The sequence below is a fragment of the Platalea leucorodia genome (assembly GCF_965183815.1).
Source record: "Platalea leucorodia genome assembly, chromosome: 9".
Taxonomy (NCBI): Eukaryota; Metazoa; Chordata; class Aves; order Pelecaniformes; family Threskiornithidae; genus Platalea; species Platalea leucorodia.
Window position 1 is genome coordinate 4,285,606 of NC_138831.1, and position 17,259 is coordinate 4,302,864.

At 44.2% G+C, this 17,259-nt stretch overlaps 2 protein-coding genes across 2 annotated transcripts in view; one reads left to right on the forward strand and one right to left on the reverse strand.

The window, feature by feature from the left end:
• Positions 1-4,841, reverse strand: part of UROC1 (urocanate hydratase 1) — a gene marked incomplete at both ends in the record, with an annotated part of 43,896 nt that extends 39,055 nt beyond the window's left edge. The window contains one exon of the mRNA XM_082322041.1: positions 4,716-4,841. Within this exon, the coding sequence (XP_082178167.1) occupies positions 4,716-4,841 (126 nt within the window). The remainder of the gene's footprint in view (positions 1-4,715) is intronic.
• A 3,569-nt stretch (positions 4,842-8,410) lies between these two features.
• The window catches only part of LOC309595049 (netrin-4-like), a gene marked incomplete at its 5' end in the record, with an annotated part of 51,913 nt that continues 43,064 nt past the window's right edge, over positions 8,411-17,259 (forward strand). The window contains 2 exons of the mRNA XM_082321513.1: positions 8,411-8,477; positions 15,390-15,931. Of these exons, the coding sequence (XP_082177639.1) occupies positions 8,411-8,477; positions 15,390-15,931 (609 nt within the window). The remainder of the gene's footprint in view (positions 8,478-15,389; positions 15,932-17,259) is intronic.

Here is a 17,259-nt window from a genome sequence, read left to right on the forward strand (position 1 = left end):
ATGCAAACATTAATGAAACATGAACTCGGATGTTATAAGAAGGGTGGGAAGGGCGCCTTGGTTGCACAGACAATAGAGAGCTGATCTTATGAAAGAGGACTAAGACTGGGGCTTGTTTAGCTTAACTGAACAAAGGTGACATTTGATTGCTGTCTCACTGCAGGATAAATGTCAAAGCAGGAAGGAGCTTCTAGGAAATGCTGGAAGAGGAATAAATAGCTGTGAATTAGCCATAAAAATGTAGTCCTGAAATTTGAAGACTTTAGATGTAAGAGATTCTGAAACGGTCTCTCAATAGGAGAGCTAGGGCACTTAAAATTGCTTAGATAGAGCCTGACTGTTTTATGAAAGGGCAATTGCCATGTGCATCAGGAAGAATTTTGCATATTCATTACTGAGTCATAAAGTGAATAACCTGAGAAAGGCACTCAAGGAGTAAATTCAAATAGGCTGTTCATCATGCTTTTGTAGAAAGGCAATACAAGATCATTATTCCTTACATTTCATTAAATCACCATATAAAACATCATTCTGACCTTTAAGTAGGCTTGATTTTACCTATAACCAACACATTGCATTCTGAATATTAGACACTGTGCATTTGATATTTAGTGTTCTTCCTGGTCATAACTTCCACTGACAGAAGCTTAAGCTGCACATGCTCAGCACCTCTGAAAAACCAGGTCCAGAGTTCACTGGTGTCTTAAAAAAAAAAATCAATTGCACTTATAGTCCTAAGCCTGATAGGTTCTTTTAAAAAACCCGCTCTGAATTTGCTGAGTTGCTGATTCAGTTCAGCACAGTGCAATATAAGCATCGGATGCAGAGTCTTCCTTTTAGATCTGCCAGCTGGATCTAACATTTCATTCTTGTGTTTAAGCTCTAGTCACTAGCAGGGTCTCTTTTTTTTGTATTCACTAGCATTTATATAGCTAAATGTGATCCTGCTGCCATTTAATCAAGATTCAGACCTCTCAATGTCAAGAAAATGTAGTCAAAAGAACCCGTGAAATCCTGCTCCAGTCAAGCAGTCGTAAATATCTTTGTTGTGCAATTCTCTTGAGACACCAAGAATACTAGCCTCTTGGTTAATTGGTGTTTGTTGAAACACCAGTGCCTCTTCAGAAGGAATGGCATTCATTCCCCCTTTCTAACACCATCATCAGGACTTCCAGTTTAAGGATCTTGAGACACTCAAACACTAAGATTCGCAGTCTCCCTGTTTCCTGAGGGGAAGGGAAGCACGAGGAGAGGAAGGGACTAGCTAAACGACAACAGTCTCATCCTTAGTTCTGCCCTTTCCCAGTGGAGATGTTGCTTGCCTGCCACTTGTCCTCTTCTGCCTGATGATATCCAGGCCCAGAATCTTTGCTGGCACTATTCTCTAAACAGCAACTGTAAAAGCAAGATGGTTGTTTCATGTATTATTCTTCCTGATAGGTCCCAGTTTAGATCAGCTCAGTTGGGAAGTAAGCAGGGTGATTTCTGACTGGCCATTGCTGTAAATGCCCCATGGGCTGTGAAAGTTTGACCAAGTTCTTTATCACCCAGACATTCCAGAACAGAAGCCAACAGGTTGGCTTTCGCAATCCACATATAAACTTTTATGAGTGGCCTCATTTCTGGATGCATAAAGCAACCATTAAGATCAAATGTCCTACTTCTTCTCCAGAAAGTTCAACAAGAACTTCAGGTGCTATGCAACTTCACAGGCTCTGGTTTTCATCTCTTTGTACTAGGATGTCATGAAGCAGCAAGGCCCAGCTGCTCCCTAAGGGATATGGAGTCAGAGTAACCCAGCCAGCAGGACAGGCACCTCACCAGCCAGGGTCTGGCCTCATAGTACCTGAGAGAGGCAAGCAGGGCAGCCAGGTTCCACCAGGAGTCCAGGTCATCAGGCAAAATCACAGTGATGTGCAGGTCTGGGGCCAAGCTAGGAGTGCAAGTCAGGATCAGGTCCAGTAGTGGTTACCACAGAGAGACAATGCCCAGAAATCACCAGGAAGGCTCATAACAACAAGTCAACCCACAGGTTGGAGACCAGATCAATGAGGTCCATGGTTGGGCACTTGGACACCCTGTAACAGCATTAGAGGCAGATACATCTCCAACATAACCAAGATTGAAGTCCCAGGCCAGAGCTTAAATGGAGCCCCTAAGCCTATGGGCAGAGGGCATAGGTGGAGATCTCAGGTGAAGCTTGTCAAGGTCATCAAGGCCCATTACTGACCTCAGGGCCCTCTGACAGACATAAGCGATGCTGTAATCAGGTAACAGATGATCCTGCTGGGGTGGCAGGAAGATTGTAACATGATTCGGCTCTAAGATATGTAAAGGAACTGCTGCGTGGATGAAGGCATAGCGTTTTTTTCTGATTCCAAGCGACACTGAGAAGCACATGTTCTTCCCAAGTTGCTCCAGCTTTACTGGCATGTCAATGAGTATTGAGCATGCAACATCCTTGTCCTGCAAAGGACACGCCACGCATAAGATTTTAGGAGTAGCTTCTTTGTAGCATATTTACGTTAAGATACAGACGCTGAGAAACAGAAAGCTAGGGTTTCCTGAGCTGTGGAGGGAAAGAGAGAGGATGTGGCTGTTTCAGGCCTCAGGCAATGAATGCCAAAGGAAGAGAACTCAGGAAACATATAAACAGAATCAGTTCTGAGAAATGGCTTGATTTATCCAAGAAGATTAAAGTTGGTATGATAGGAAGAATTATATACCTCTTATAATTATATACCTCTAAGCCCCAAAACACACAGAACTTTATAAATCTCACTTACAGGATTGCTATTATAACCACAAAAGGAGGCCCAAGAAAATAAAACATTGGCAGTGCTAAGATTTATTATTGTAGAAAGGGCTAAAACTGGAATGAAGGCATATGAAGAGAGGGACAAATCCTGAGGAAATTAGCAGAGCATTATTAACTTCACTTCTGTCAAAGCTTCCCCTGAGTACTTCAATTGGAAAATGAACACAGTGTCATACATAAAGAAAAGCCTTGCAATACGCTCAGCATTATACACTGCCAACAAAATCTGGAAGCTTGTCTCAAGACTTAAAAACCACCTTGTAGACAGACAAACTTTTCTATAGTTGTCTGTCTACATGCTTTTCTAAGCGTGGAACACCTCTTAAAAAAAAAGAGATTTGACCTTTCAGATATAAAATAAATACCAGCTGAGCCTCTAACTCTGTTAAGAGTTTAAGGTGGAAGATTAAGAGTAAAATAAATCAGAAAGGAAGCTTTTAAAACTTTAACAGTCTAATAAAAAACCCAACTAGCATGACCTCTTATCACATATGGTAGATAAGAAGGAGAGATGAGGGTAGGATGTCAGAGAGTAGACTGGGACCAGAAAATCAGTCTATTGCTGTCTCCCTGCAACACGTAAAGGAGGCAGGAGATGATCCCAGTTTCTATATAGGGAGTGAGGACTTTGTCATTACCTTTCTCTCCCCAGGTAGAGAGTAAGGTTTGGCATCCTTTTGAGAGATACCGTCTTCTCTCCTGCAACGTGGACTCCTTCATGCTATAGCAGACTTCTCATGGGGAAAAGTGATTTAGCAAAGGCAAGGGATAAAATGGAGATGATTGATTGGCAATGTTCTGACATTCAGCGAAACTCTCTCCCTGCTCCTTTATCTTCACAACCACCACCGCACACCACAGCCCCCTTCTGCACACTTAGTAGCCACACTTCCACATGTCTGAGCTGTCCCAGGCACAGGCAGGATGCCTCAGCCATGAATGCTCCTGACATTGAAGTATATCTTCTTTGGATGGCTCACAGCTGTTCCTCTTTCTACCCTTCGACTAGGCTCTCCTCTGCTTGTGGAATTGGACTTCGAAAGAATTTGGCTGCTGATGCCAGTGGGGAACTCCCACAAAGGCAAGGAAGTTGCAAGCAACTTGTTAGTGGGGAAGGAACTGTATTCTGACCAGAATGTCACATTATAAGTGATGTTACATGTGATGAAGCACAGACTTTCAAAATAAGGAACCCACCTTATCCTCTCCCACACAAATTCCTAAGGATGTCCACCCATTGACCATTATTTTCTGCTGATGATTTTTTTTAAATCTCTAACATGAAATAATGCAATGATTACTTTAGTGTGTACGTAGACTATTCAAACAAAAAGAGACAGGAAAAGAATTACACAACTAAAGACAAATAATTAACTCCCTACAAACTTGCCTAAATTCCAGGACGCTTCAGACTACTGGTTAAAATAAATTATCTTTGGATCTTTTAGGCAAATATACACAGATGTGTAGCTTGTACCATGACGTTGATTCGCCACATTTGATGTTTATTGTATTTGAGAGGTTAGCTTACACTCCCATACACATGCAGTGTTTTTGGAACAGCATTCATAATTTCATCTCCGAGGAACAATGCTGGATTGACAGCATTGAAGTCTAATGCCTCTTATTTAGCCATTTAAAGTCACAGAAGCTGCTGCGCAGCAAATCTCCCTCCTATCAACCTGCTTATCTCTGCGGAGGAAGAAAGAAAGCAAGTAGAAGAGTTTCCAGTACTTTGTTCCATTACCCACTGAAATTCTAACACCAAGGAAACACGTTTGCCACAAAGTTAGGTGCACACTCAGAAAAGCATTTGAGGTAATCAATCAGGTCTGCTGCCTCGAGCTGCATTTATCTGAAAGAAAGAGAAGTGAGGCCCTGTGAAACCCCACGTTACCTTTTTCTCCTGAGCAGTGAGATTAGGGGTTCTCACGGGTGCATGGGGTATTCCTTTCCTCCGACCTCTGTTTTCAGGCAAAGGGTATAGAGGAAGGCCACGACAGATTTCCTTCAGGCTGGTCATAGCTGCTGAGGAAATACAAGGAGGAAAGGCAAGGCAAACTGGAGAGGTACAAGGAACGGGGAACGATGGGTGCAGGCAAGCAAGATGCTAAGCGATTCAGATGTACCACCGCTCCAGGGGGATCTCAAAGAGGACAGCCTGTCCTCTGGCTTTTGCAAACAGGTCTGTCAAGCAGAGAGGGCAGGCGGCACAGGTGACACACCTCCCCCCTCTGTGCCCTGCCATTGGCTCTTCCCTCCTCCCCCAAAATGAATGATTCACAGTTTTGCTGTTTATTCTCTGGGTGCTTTGTCAGCTGGTGCTGTGCTAAGCCCCTAGAGCAAACTCAGTCACTTTCCAAATCATCCGATTCCCCCAATGCCCTAGTGAGAGTCAGGGTCTGGACCATGAACCTTGCCTGAGATCTCAAGGATTGTGCATTTACACTTGTATAGTTTAGGAACTAACTAAAGTTAATAATTATTATTCACGTCACTGTTCATACACACTGTTCAGCGAAGATGGGCATTCTCTGTTTGACACCTCTGGGTATGGGCTGTTCCTCAGATCTCATCAATTTGTCTTCCAGACAACAGCGGTTGTCAATGATAACAGCAAAATTTCCCCCTTAGGTGTTAGCTCCTCTTAGCTCACAGGCATGAGTGGATTTTAGTAATATTAAACTGGAAATGTACTCATTAGTACTGGTAGTGGCTTTCTCAAGACAGGCAATAATTGGAAGGAAGAATTAAGGCTTTCAGTTCTGAGTCAGTTTTATACTCAGTCAACAACTAGAAAGTCTTACGGTGCTGCCATCCAGACATCACAAGTAAATTACTATACTTCACTTTGATTTTCCACTTACAGTGCAACATGAACTTTGCTCTCCATTTTGAGTTGTTTAAATTACACAGGAGCTTCTTGACCTTTATTACATCCGTGCAACTACAGCTCTTGGCCAGGGCATTTTCTCAAGTGCCACAGTTCAAGCCTGGTGAAATTAAATGGGAGAAACATTTCAGTTAGGAATGAGCCTAAAACCTGGGAATAAAAAAATACCGCATTTTCCCACAAAGGCAGCAATCAACAGGCGATGACAACAAAGCACAATTATCAAATGACGGCATCTCATTAATGTCACACTGGCTTTAGCTCTAGGACACACTGCACATCCCCAGCTCCCACTGAAGATGCTGGAGTTGAAAGGACTCAGAGCATCCCAGGGGAGCTGAGCGCACAGCAGACTCAAACCCTCTGAAGGATACTAACTGTCATTTACGGCAGGAGAATTTTGTTTTCTAATTCTACAGCGTTTTAGCTGTTTTCAAACAAAGACAAAAAGGAGAGGGAAAAGCCTCCTTCACACTTTAAAATTTTCTATTGGGTTTTCTTATTAAAAACATACAAAAAAGGAAGATAAGGGTAAAGTCAGAAAATTCTACCCCAAAACCTAGCTAAATAACCCTGCTTTACATAAACATTCCCACCCCAAAGGGAAATAAATCTTTCCTTGTTCTTCTTTGTATGACCCACATTCTCCAAATCCCTCTAAGGTCTGATCCTGCGCACACATGGGCACAGGAATAACCTCGTCTACATTTGGACTCCCATCGGACCTGCTTCCCTCTGTGACAGCAAGCAGAAGTTAATGGCATTACACCGCCGTGAAAGCCGAAGAAAGAGAGAATGAAGCTGGGGGGGAAACTCACTCCCTGAATTAAAATTATTTCTAGGGCTGAGCACTTTCCCCCCCGATCGCTACATGCTGGAGCCTGGCTGGGTTCCTGGGAGCTTTGTGTTGGAGACACCTGAGCAAACCCGACTTCGGGGGCATGCCCGGTGCTGGCTGGGGCAGGCATGTGTGTCTGCGGTGCCAGAGCAGACACCCCAGCTTCTCCGGGAAGTCACAAGTCCCCTCGCTGCCCGGCTTGTCCCAGCTCACGTCTGTGACTATGGAAAGACCCCCGATGCCTGTCCCCGGCGGTACACCGTGTCGGCCATACGGAAAGCAAACCCCAAAGCCACCCCGCTCTCCCCACGCCCCGGGGCTGCCCTGTGGGTGCCCGGGAGGGGGCTGTGTCCCCGGGGTGCCGGCAGGGCCCCGCCGCAGGGCAGCTGCCATGTGCCGGGCGGGCTGGCAGAGGGTGCTGCAGGGACAGCAGGCACCGGCCGGGCGCCCCCGCCCTGCACACACGCACACACACGCACACATAAACACGCACGGACACGGACACGGACACGCACGCACCGGCTCCTGGAGGAGAAGATGCGGCTGGAAAACAACGCCCGCATCTGAGCGCAACAAGGAGCAGCCCCGCCGCCGAGGAGGTGCGGAGCCGACCCATCCTCCTCCTCCTCCTCCCTAAAAAAAAAAAAAAAAAAAAAAAAAAGCGCACATATAAAGAACAGGAAGAAGATCACATGTTATAATAATCCCCTCTGCAGCCAGACAGGACCAGAGAGGAGAGCTGCCCAGTTAGGACCGAGGGATGTGAAAGGAGGCAGAGACAAAACTTGCAGATAACTAACGGGCCCTCGGGAGGGAAGGGAACCCCCAGCCCTGAGCCTCGCCGTAGCAGGAGGGAGGAAGGATCCTCCAGCCCTCTCCTTCTCCTTTTTCCCCCTCTCGCCTGGGCGCTGGGCATTGCACCTCCAGCCCAGGGGAGCGGCCGCTGCCCGGGCCTGCCCTCCCGCCCCTCCCCGGGCACCGCGGCCCCCGGCAGCGGGGGCGGCGGGGAGCGCCCGGGCGCCGGCACCGGCGGGCGGGCCTTGCCCTTGTTTTTTGCTCTTATCCCCCCGGCGCTCGCTGTGCGAAGCAAATCCCTCGGAGGTGGGGGAGAAGTGGCTTCCGTGACAGCGGAGGGAGGAGGGAAATAACGTAAAATAAACCAAACCCAAATAAAAAGAGAGAAGAGCCAAGAAAGCACTTGCTTCTCATCATCTCCCAGGGAGAAACGCCAACTCTGTTCTTCTTATGACCCTCTGCTGCAGGGAGCAAAGGGAAGGAAGGTGCTGGGGCAGACCTGCTAACAAAGCAGGGTTCAGGCTGCCCGGACCCCATCGCCGCCCCGGGGAGCCGCCGGCTGCGGGAGGTGCGAGGGGGGTCGGGAGGGTTGGCAGGGGGAGCCCAGGCAAAGCCAAAACGAAGCTCCACCAAAAGCAAGGAGCAGAAATGAAAGTTTCGAAATAGCATCCGAACAACCGCAAAGGACCGGACCGAAGAGAGCCCTCCGCGTCGCGTCAGCCCTCGATGGTGCATTCAAGGGGCGGCAGCAGGGATGTGAGCGTCCCTGGCCTGCTGCATGGAGAGGGGTAAGGACACAGAAAATCCTTGTTATTTATTTATTTATTGGAAGCAATGTACGGGTGACACCCAGAAGGCATCCGAGCCCTGAGGAAAAAAAAACAAAACACCACCTCTGGACCGAAAGGAGAACAAGAAGAATGAGACAGCAGCCTTGACCCCTACACTGAGACGAAGGTGAGCTGAAAGAAAGAAAGAAAATACAGAAAAGCCATGCAAGCACCAAACCTGTAGATTACTGCAGCTCTTTTTTGCTTCACTGAGGACAGATATTTTACTGACAGCCATGCAGCGTAAAGGCATCATGCTGATTGTGTTCTTGGAATATTTTATTTCTGGCCATGGGGAAGCAGGTAAGCAAAATAAATCAATATTGCCATTCTGAAACAATATATCCTCCGTTTAGCAAGGGGAAAGGGAATAGAAATCAGATCTGTTTGTTAAAAAAATTTATATCAACATCTTTATTTTAGATTGGATTTTTACAAGGAGTCTGGGTTAGTCAATATATACAAATGCTTCTTGTTCCCTGCAATACACAGCTTTATAGCTCAGTCTCCTCCCAAAGACTTATAATAGGATGTGCAGTTTCATACATCCTTAAAAAAGTGTATTATTTTTGTGAACGACAGAAAAGTAAGAGAGAAAGAAAGAGGTAGATGGACTGAGATATGCTGGATATTTGTTTTGAGGATGAAACACTGCCTTCCTAGGCAGGACAAGAGTGAAACGACAACATCCTTCAGCAGCATCACCGTAGGAATCTGAATTATTCTCTGTTAACTTCATTTTGCATCATTAAAAGTCAGAGACACTGCTTAGGAATTACCATTTATCCAAGACAGTCCATTCATTCAGCGCATTCCCTGACTTAACAGTTAACATGCAGTGGACAAGATTAAATTAGCATGAGAGAGAAAATGGATTAGGACAGAAGTCGATTAGTTGTGTGTGTATATGTGGGTGTACAAATACGCATATACAGGAATGATACGGCTGTAATGGTATTTACACAGGGTCCTAAAAATACCTGGATTATGATGGAGACAAATTCCTTAAGGGAAAGGAAGCAAAGCATTAGATTGTTCTCTTCTTGTTGTGGTGTAATACATCTTTAAAGTTAAAAGGGATGCAGATCAGGTCAGAAAAATAAAAATAAGTATTGGTAAAACACCAATACACCCTTGGTGACTTTTCCTTTGAGATACTGGCTTGGGATCTCTCCTTCTGTACAGGAAAGCGCGCCAGTGGCTTAAATTTCACCTGTGTGCTCAGAGTATTAGGACAGGAACAACACCCTGCATGCAGTGATTTGGATGCGACTGAAGTGTTCAGCTCCAGTAAAGCCAAAGGCAGATCAGGTGGCTTCAGCTCAGATTATTCTATTATTATTCTAATTCTAATAATTATTCTATTATTATAGAACCTTTTTGGTAACATAGACATCAGATTTCCATAACTGCAAGAGATGTTTTCTTAAAAACTGAAAGCAGCTCATGGATTACAATCCTGTCATATTATCCAGAGACTCATTTGGGAAAACGGCTGGCTATCACACCATTACCGGGAACGAGTGGAGGGAGGACGTGGTACCTTAGTCCTCTTAGTGCCTTATCTTGGGCATTCCCTAGTTTCCCAGGCTAGGACTCTCCCTATAGGATACATACGTTGATACATAGCACAGAAAGGTTACAGAGATGTCTTGTAAAGTTGCCGATACTGTTGCAGAAAGCAGCCCCTTATAAACTAGCCTAAATTTGCTCTGCATCCAGTTCACAAAGTGAAAATGAATCTTCAGGGAAATGCAGCCCACAGCTGACTGCTTGGAAAGTGAATTTGAGGGGAGGGAGTGTGTTCTGTATGGAGGTAAACCCACTCAGAATAATGGTGTAGGACATAGTGAATAACAGCAACTAATTGGATATTGAAGATGATGATGCTAAGGATTCAGTCTCACTTTAAATAAATACACGCTGCTTGGTCAAAAGGTTGCACAAACCATCAGCCTGTGAAAGCACAAGGGTTACCTCTTCATTTTTAATTCCCTTTTTCTTTTTTTTTTTTTTTTTTTTAGAAGGAATATAAAAATCTTGAATTAACTTTGAATCTTTATAGGTCCTGTTACAGGGAAGGTCAGTGCTGCTCAGACTAAGGTTAGTTCAGACAGTGTTTAGCCAATCTGTGTAAAATGATGTGGAAGTCTCAGCCTTCTCCTGAGCAGAGGTGTACAGGGAAGTATGTTTTTGACATACTTTATTAGCCTATACAGTAAACTCCCTTTTCAGCCCTACAGTTGGTCCCTCCTGGTCAGAAATGAAACAAATTGCTGGGGCAGTGGTGTGGGGAGTACATGAAGTACAGCATTTGTGGGGAGTACAATATCTGCCTTCTGCCATCTCTGTGCAGAGAAGACAGTCTGGGTTGTCAAGATTGGCTCCTTAGATCTTTAAATATAATGCCAAGGGAAAAAAAAAAAAAACAAACCAACACTTTAGTGGTTAGGCTGGAGGAGTCCCGTAGGTTTTGTATTGTGAGATGTGACACTCGGGTGATCCTTCCCCTAGTCTTATGCAGGTGGAGGGCGTTATTCCCCTCAAATAAACTCTGCAGTGGTCTGAAAACGCTTGCGTACCGGGACAGTTAACGGGACTGACAACAGCTTGGGCTCTTGCTTCAGCCCCGGCCTCCCCGGGGGAGCGGCAGCCTGGGAGCAGTGCCCGGCCCGCGCTCCTCCCGATGGCAGCCCTCCAAAGAGGGGGCGTGGTGTGGCCAAAAATGGCCACTGCCAGCACCGAGCTTAACATCAACCGCAGGACCCGATTCTCAGCAGGGTTTGGTTTCCTCTGGGCTGGGGTTATTCAGCTCATCTGCAAATGAAGCTGTGGGTGTTGGAGCCCACCCTTGTTCCAGGAGGGATGCGGGCAGGCAGACTGCAGCTGGCCACGATGGAAGAGAGCCCAGACTTGGGATCTTATTCTTCTGTCCATGCCTCAGGTCATGGAGGCAGCTTGGTTTCGTAGCATGTTCAGAACTTCACCTCTTGGGTATTTATGAAGGCTGGCTCATTAGCTCCAGTTTTCAGGGCTATTTTAGTGCAGAAATACATCAGACTACTCATAAATGGATGAAGACTTGCCAAACTTATTGCACGTTGGCCCCAGACAAACCAAAGGGTTGTATAGCACTTCTGTTGTAACCAGCATTAAGGGGTAAAGTTCTGGATCTGATTAATAAAAACTTGAGCAACTCATGTCCCCAGGATGGTTAGCTTTAAAAGAACATTTTAAAGTTTTTGGTTATTAAGAAAAAAGTTAAACAGATATAGAACAAGTGAAATCCAGGTTGGACATACATGCTGAAACTGCTCCATCAAAAACGTAGCAGAAGATGCCCAAAGGTTTTAGTGTTTACATGTTGCTCAGAACTGTGAAATTTGCTCTCCTGTCTCACTGTAGGAGACTTGAACACACAAAATCATAGATTTGCATATGGAAAAGAAATAAAAATTCCAATTCAAATTGCTCAGAAAATATTAGGCGTCTTTCCAGTCACATCAGCAGGCTTTGACTGAGTTGCCATATGACCTTTCTTCTGTCAGGTATCCAATGGAGGGTGAAAAAAGCCTTAAAAAACATTGAACCTGGTTTTAGTTAATATCTACAATGTTCTGTGGCATTACAAGGCTCTGAAGTAAGAGATCTCTGTTTGAAATGGTGTCCCAGGAATATCAATAGTATGACCTCCCTTGAACTGTATGATTCCCTAATCATCGGATAACACCATTGTTATCACACGTGCTGGGCATGTGCCATTGACCTGCCACTTTGCGGCACAGCTCCAAGGGACAAGAATACAAACAAATAAATTAATCATACCATTTATGGAGCCCAGCCATCCTCCATGGAGCAAAAGCTAATCAACTTCATAATAACATGCAGTGCCCATGTGCAATCAAACTGTTTAGTTCTTTGTGAATTATTCAATGAGTCCTCCTGGCAGTTGGGGTAAGTTGTTTGTGCGCCTGGCTGCTGTTTCTCTTCTGCAGCGGTCCCCCCTCGCTGTCCAGATTCAACATTTCGTGTTGTTTCCACAGAATCAGCGAGTGATGGACAGGCTGCGCTGTCCTTGTGGCCAAGCGATGTTCTGCCAATTGATTTCTTTAAATGCAAAGCTTTTAATCGACTGCAGATTTTGTCTTCCAATCTCTCTCCTTCTCTCAGACTCCCTTCTGCTAATTTGCACTTTGTTCTTCTCCCATTTTCCTAATGACACAGCAGTTCAGACAGGACCTGTTTATTGATGTTGCTGTATTAGCAGGCAGAGCAGATAAACCTTCTTGTGACTGTTGTTCAGGAGAACAACTATTTTTTTCTTCCTTTTCCAGGTTCAGATAAAAGCAGCTGAAAAACTCAATACAAGACTAATAGCCCATTTACGGGAAATATAAAAAGCAGCCATTCCCTTTAAAAAATGTTTCCTTTTTTACTTTCTCACATTCTTGTCTGCAAAGCTTCCCCTATATAACTCCTTAAATTTAGAACTCCGGCATCCCATTTCCTCTACAAAAGCTTCAGTGGCATGATCCATCAATAGAGATGGACTTTCTTTTAATTACGTGGTATATTTATCCATAATCCAATAGCATTTGTAACATGGACCCATTCTTAATCAAAACTAAGTAACCTGGCTCTTAGTCAGAGCTAATGCTTGTTCAAAGCTCAGTTCTAAGACCAGTCCCACTTAAATTCTCTGGAGGCAAAGATGACACCTTTCTGCAGCACTGAGCAAAATCAATTAATATCCAATCTACTTTAAACACAGAAAATGCTGTGCTTTCCTTATTTCCAGTAATTTTTACTAAACAGCTTGGACATGAACATGAACCTAAATGCCACTTGCAAAGACATTCTTGAGGCATGCAGTTGTAGCTCATCATATTTTTGCTGACCTGCAAGGATAGACTTGTCTTTATTTCAAGAATTCGGCATGACTCAGTGAAATTCACCCTCCAGAGCAGACAAAAATATGGAATTTCAGATGCTCTGCAAAAAGGAGGAAACTCTAAACAACATTTGTGGAAACCAGAGTCCTTTCTCAGGACACAAAGACTCAGAGAAATTGCAAGGAACCTCCCAGATAAAATCTCTGAAGCTCCTAGTGTTCCCCTGTAACTGTACTAGGCTCAAGTGGAATAAGAAGTTCATAATCAGAAAGAAAATACATTGAAATGGTCATCAAGCAGTTAGGATGGTGTGAGGACTTGGTGGAGGATCGCCAGTAGTGCTAAGAATCACCTGCTCGGTTGAAGTTGGGGAGCAAAGAACAGAACTGACAGAGCCAAACATCCCCATCTTCTCTCCTTTCCCCTCCAGCTGGCTTCTGCAACTCCTCCTCTCTCATGAAAATTCATCTCTGTGCTGGCACAGGGAGTGGTGGTGGGACTGAGGAGGGGCAGCTTTCATTCCTTTGATTCGAGGACTAGTACGTGCACATGTAATTCAGGCACTGCTGCCCTCTAAGCTCTGCCAGTCTCCTAGGACTTCACTGGGATACTATAAAAAGGCTTGGCCAGCCCATTCCAGCCACTGGTGGAAGACAACCTCCACCAGGAGGGAACCTAGTGTGTCTCCAGACACCTCCTCTTTCCTTGAGGCTGCTGCTTACAGTGTCTGTAAGGCAAACACACATTAAGTCCAAGTTCCTTTGCAGGTGGCTTCCACCTGTTTCTAAGGGTAGACAAGAGCATTTTTGGATGATCTACTTCCTTGCTATCTGAAGTTTAACACTACCTTATGCTGCATGTAAGCTAAAACGGCACACATCACTGGTCAATGGGATTCCGTTGACACACAGCAACTTCGTTTTGTGTCCTAATCCTGAGAAGCAAAATGCATGAGTTCTTTTCCAAAACAATGTCCATCTCTGACCTTTCTCTTCTGGTCTGTGCAGAAATGTCACTAAGGAACTAAGGACAGAAGCAACTCAGGCAAAACCGTGGACGCTGGACGCATTTTTTCACGTTAAACATTCCTTTTGGAAAGAGGGACATCGGTTTCATCCAACTACATTTACTATTTGAGTATTTTTATAAGGCTGAATTAGAGAGTCTTTTCTTTGACCTAACTTGATTTTAAAACTAATTTTGCCTGAGGAAAGGCTGAATATAAACGAGTCGGGATTTTAAAATTTGACCTAGAATGTTGAACTAACAGCTGACCTTTGACTGCTCCTAGATTAACCAGGGTTTACGGTCATCCTATGTTTCATTGGAAGGGTCATTTCCTGTAGGACTTACATCCAGTCATCTGACTTGTGACCCCTTGGATTAGATTTATGACCTTGCAAGGTCAGTCTTTAACTCCTTCTAGACTGTTAAGGTGCAAAGGGGACATTGTATGTCATTAGAAAAGCAGTTTTCTCCAGCATGGTAATAAGGTTTTGGAATGAACTTTAATTCCAGTGTCAGAAGACACTACTGATTTCGAAACAATATTAAGACCTTGTAGTTATCCCTATCTTTTCTTAATTTAGAAGTAAGTAGATATATACGTTGAAGATACCAAAAATTTGCCAGTATTTGCAAACATGGCAAACAGAATATAGTCACCTACCCCCATGTCAAGGTATTTAAACAAAAGAGAGCTTCGATTTTCAGCTCTGCTAAGTATTAACAACTCCAGCTGATCTCAATAGGAGCAGCAGAAACTCAACACCTCTCAAAATCATGCCAGTAGCGCACAACTATAGAAATACATGCTTTCTTTATGTGTTTGTATGTGTAATTAGTGTCTGTAATTTGTTGGGCAGGAATCATCTCTTTTCTTAATGTATCATCTACAGTGTATAGTATAGTTTGACTTTGCTTTCTGATAACAATCAAAATAAAAGCATTGAATAGATTCAGTCCTCAGATACAGAGCTTTACTAGAGTGAAAGTAAGAAAACACAAGATTTCTGTGGTTAAACATAAAATTCAATAGACCAACACAACGGCATTTTCAACAGAAATCAAAGATAAGCGCAGTAAGCATGAGTTTTCTAAAGACCTCAGTTTCTGAGTTAGGCACCAAAACCAAGGACTAGATTTATTGAGAAACTCCCTCCAAACTTAGTGTGAAAAGATGAAGTAGCTCTCCTTAGAAGGAGTCCTCTTGGATGTCAGTCCCCAGATGAGGACTCCAAACATTTGCATGGTCACCCGTGTTACAGCCTGAGAACTGTTTGAGAAAATCTACTTAGTTGTGTTTCTTTTGCCTGTCTTTTAGATCCCATGAGGCTACGAGCCTTCCGCTGTAATGGCCGTTCTTGCAACCCTCCAGTGGGAAACCTTGCAACAGGGAGGACACCAGTCACTCTCACGACGTGTGGCCAGAACAGTACAGAACTGTACTGCTTCTACCCAGACCAAAATCTCCTCCATCAGGTCTCCCATGGCTGTGGGCAGCCTCGCTGCACCAAATGCAATGCCAACCAGCCTGAGAACTCCCATCTCCCTGCTGACATGACAGACGATTTCTTTGCAAACCCCATCTCCTGGTGGCAGTCTGCCCAGGGGGTACACAGGGAAGAAATCAGACTGGACTTTGAAACAGAATTCTACCTGACCCATGTCATTGCTGTGTTCAAGTCACCTCGCCCAGCTGCGATGGTGTTGGAAAGATCCCAGGACTACGGGCAGACTTGGAGGCCCTACAAGTATTTCTCTGTCAACTGTACAGCGACTTTTGGGCTCCAGGATGATCTCATTGAGGAGGGCTCCATGTGCACTTCCAGGTATTCCGATGCAGTGCCCTGCACCAGAGGAGAGGTAAGCAGTAACTGCGGTTTGGACAAAATTTAGTGTCTAACAGCTGAAGACTGGTAGAAAATCAGAGAGCATGTGCTCATATAGGTACTGTGCATATAAATTAAGAAAGGTAGCCCATCCCCAAAGGCTTTGTGTTAAGAAAATACAGGGGAAGAAGAAGAGAAATTGTATATCAATGAAAATGAATGGAAATGCTTTAAGAAATTTCTTTTATAAGAGTTGCACAGGATAGGATTAACATTGCCTAATTTTACATTGCAGATGCCAACAACTGAACTAGAATTCCGACAAAATAGATGAAGGGAAATACACATTTGTAGAGTCTGATCTATCCAAACTGTTCTCCTACTTTAGGATGACATGAACTGCATGGTCTTTCTTTTTCTTCTCCATGTAAAAAGTCCTAGATGATTGGATGACTTTTAAATACATCCTTCTCCTAAGTTTAATGTAACTTTTCCTGCTGGGGGTGATGGCTCTGCCTGTATCAAGCCATCGGCTGCAGAAATGAAACCGTTTAGAAACAGGAGGTGGAAGCGAGCAGCGAGGTTTCACTATGCAGCAGTGGGAAAAGGCCCTCCCTTGGTATGAATATTCTGATGTGCTACTAAACATATGCAGAAGGCTTTCTTTTAAAATAAATGTACAATTGCTTTGATAAATTCCTCTGACAAGAACTTTAACGACTGCTTAGTAATCAAATACTTAGTTTAGTTATAACCCTTTTGATTCATCAACCTTGAAATAGTTTAGATGGGAAAGACGGTAAATATCATTGGTATCGTTTTATAGAGGAGACATAAAGGCACAAAGGGAGATTATAAGACATTCCTGTAGTCACAACAGTGGCTGGAGTTCTTTCACTTCCTTCTCTCTTCCTTAGAGAAGTCACAGTCCTCTTGGTTTCCCTGTCTGGAATCAGGGAAACCATCATGCAGGTTTGGCAGTAATACTTTGCTGCAAATTAAGCTTAGCTGTGAGGTGAATGGTCCAGATAGGCTTCAAAAAACACAGTGGCTTCAGTAGTGCACTTCAAAATGCACTTGAGAAGAAAGAAACAAGTGTACTATACCTGAGACAGGCAAACAGCAGTAGAGACGGGGTTCATCTTTGTGCAACAGGCTGGGAAACATCCCTGCATGTTAGAAATCTGGAGCAGATCATCTGACTACTAAACTGTCTTGTTCCTGGGGCAGTAATCCTGCTGGTCAGTTATCACGATACATTTAAGTCAAATACATCCAAATGTCTTCTGTAGAGAGATTACAATTTGCCACGTCAATACAGAATCTAGGCAACTAATATAATTTTCCACTCTTGTGTGCCTT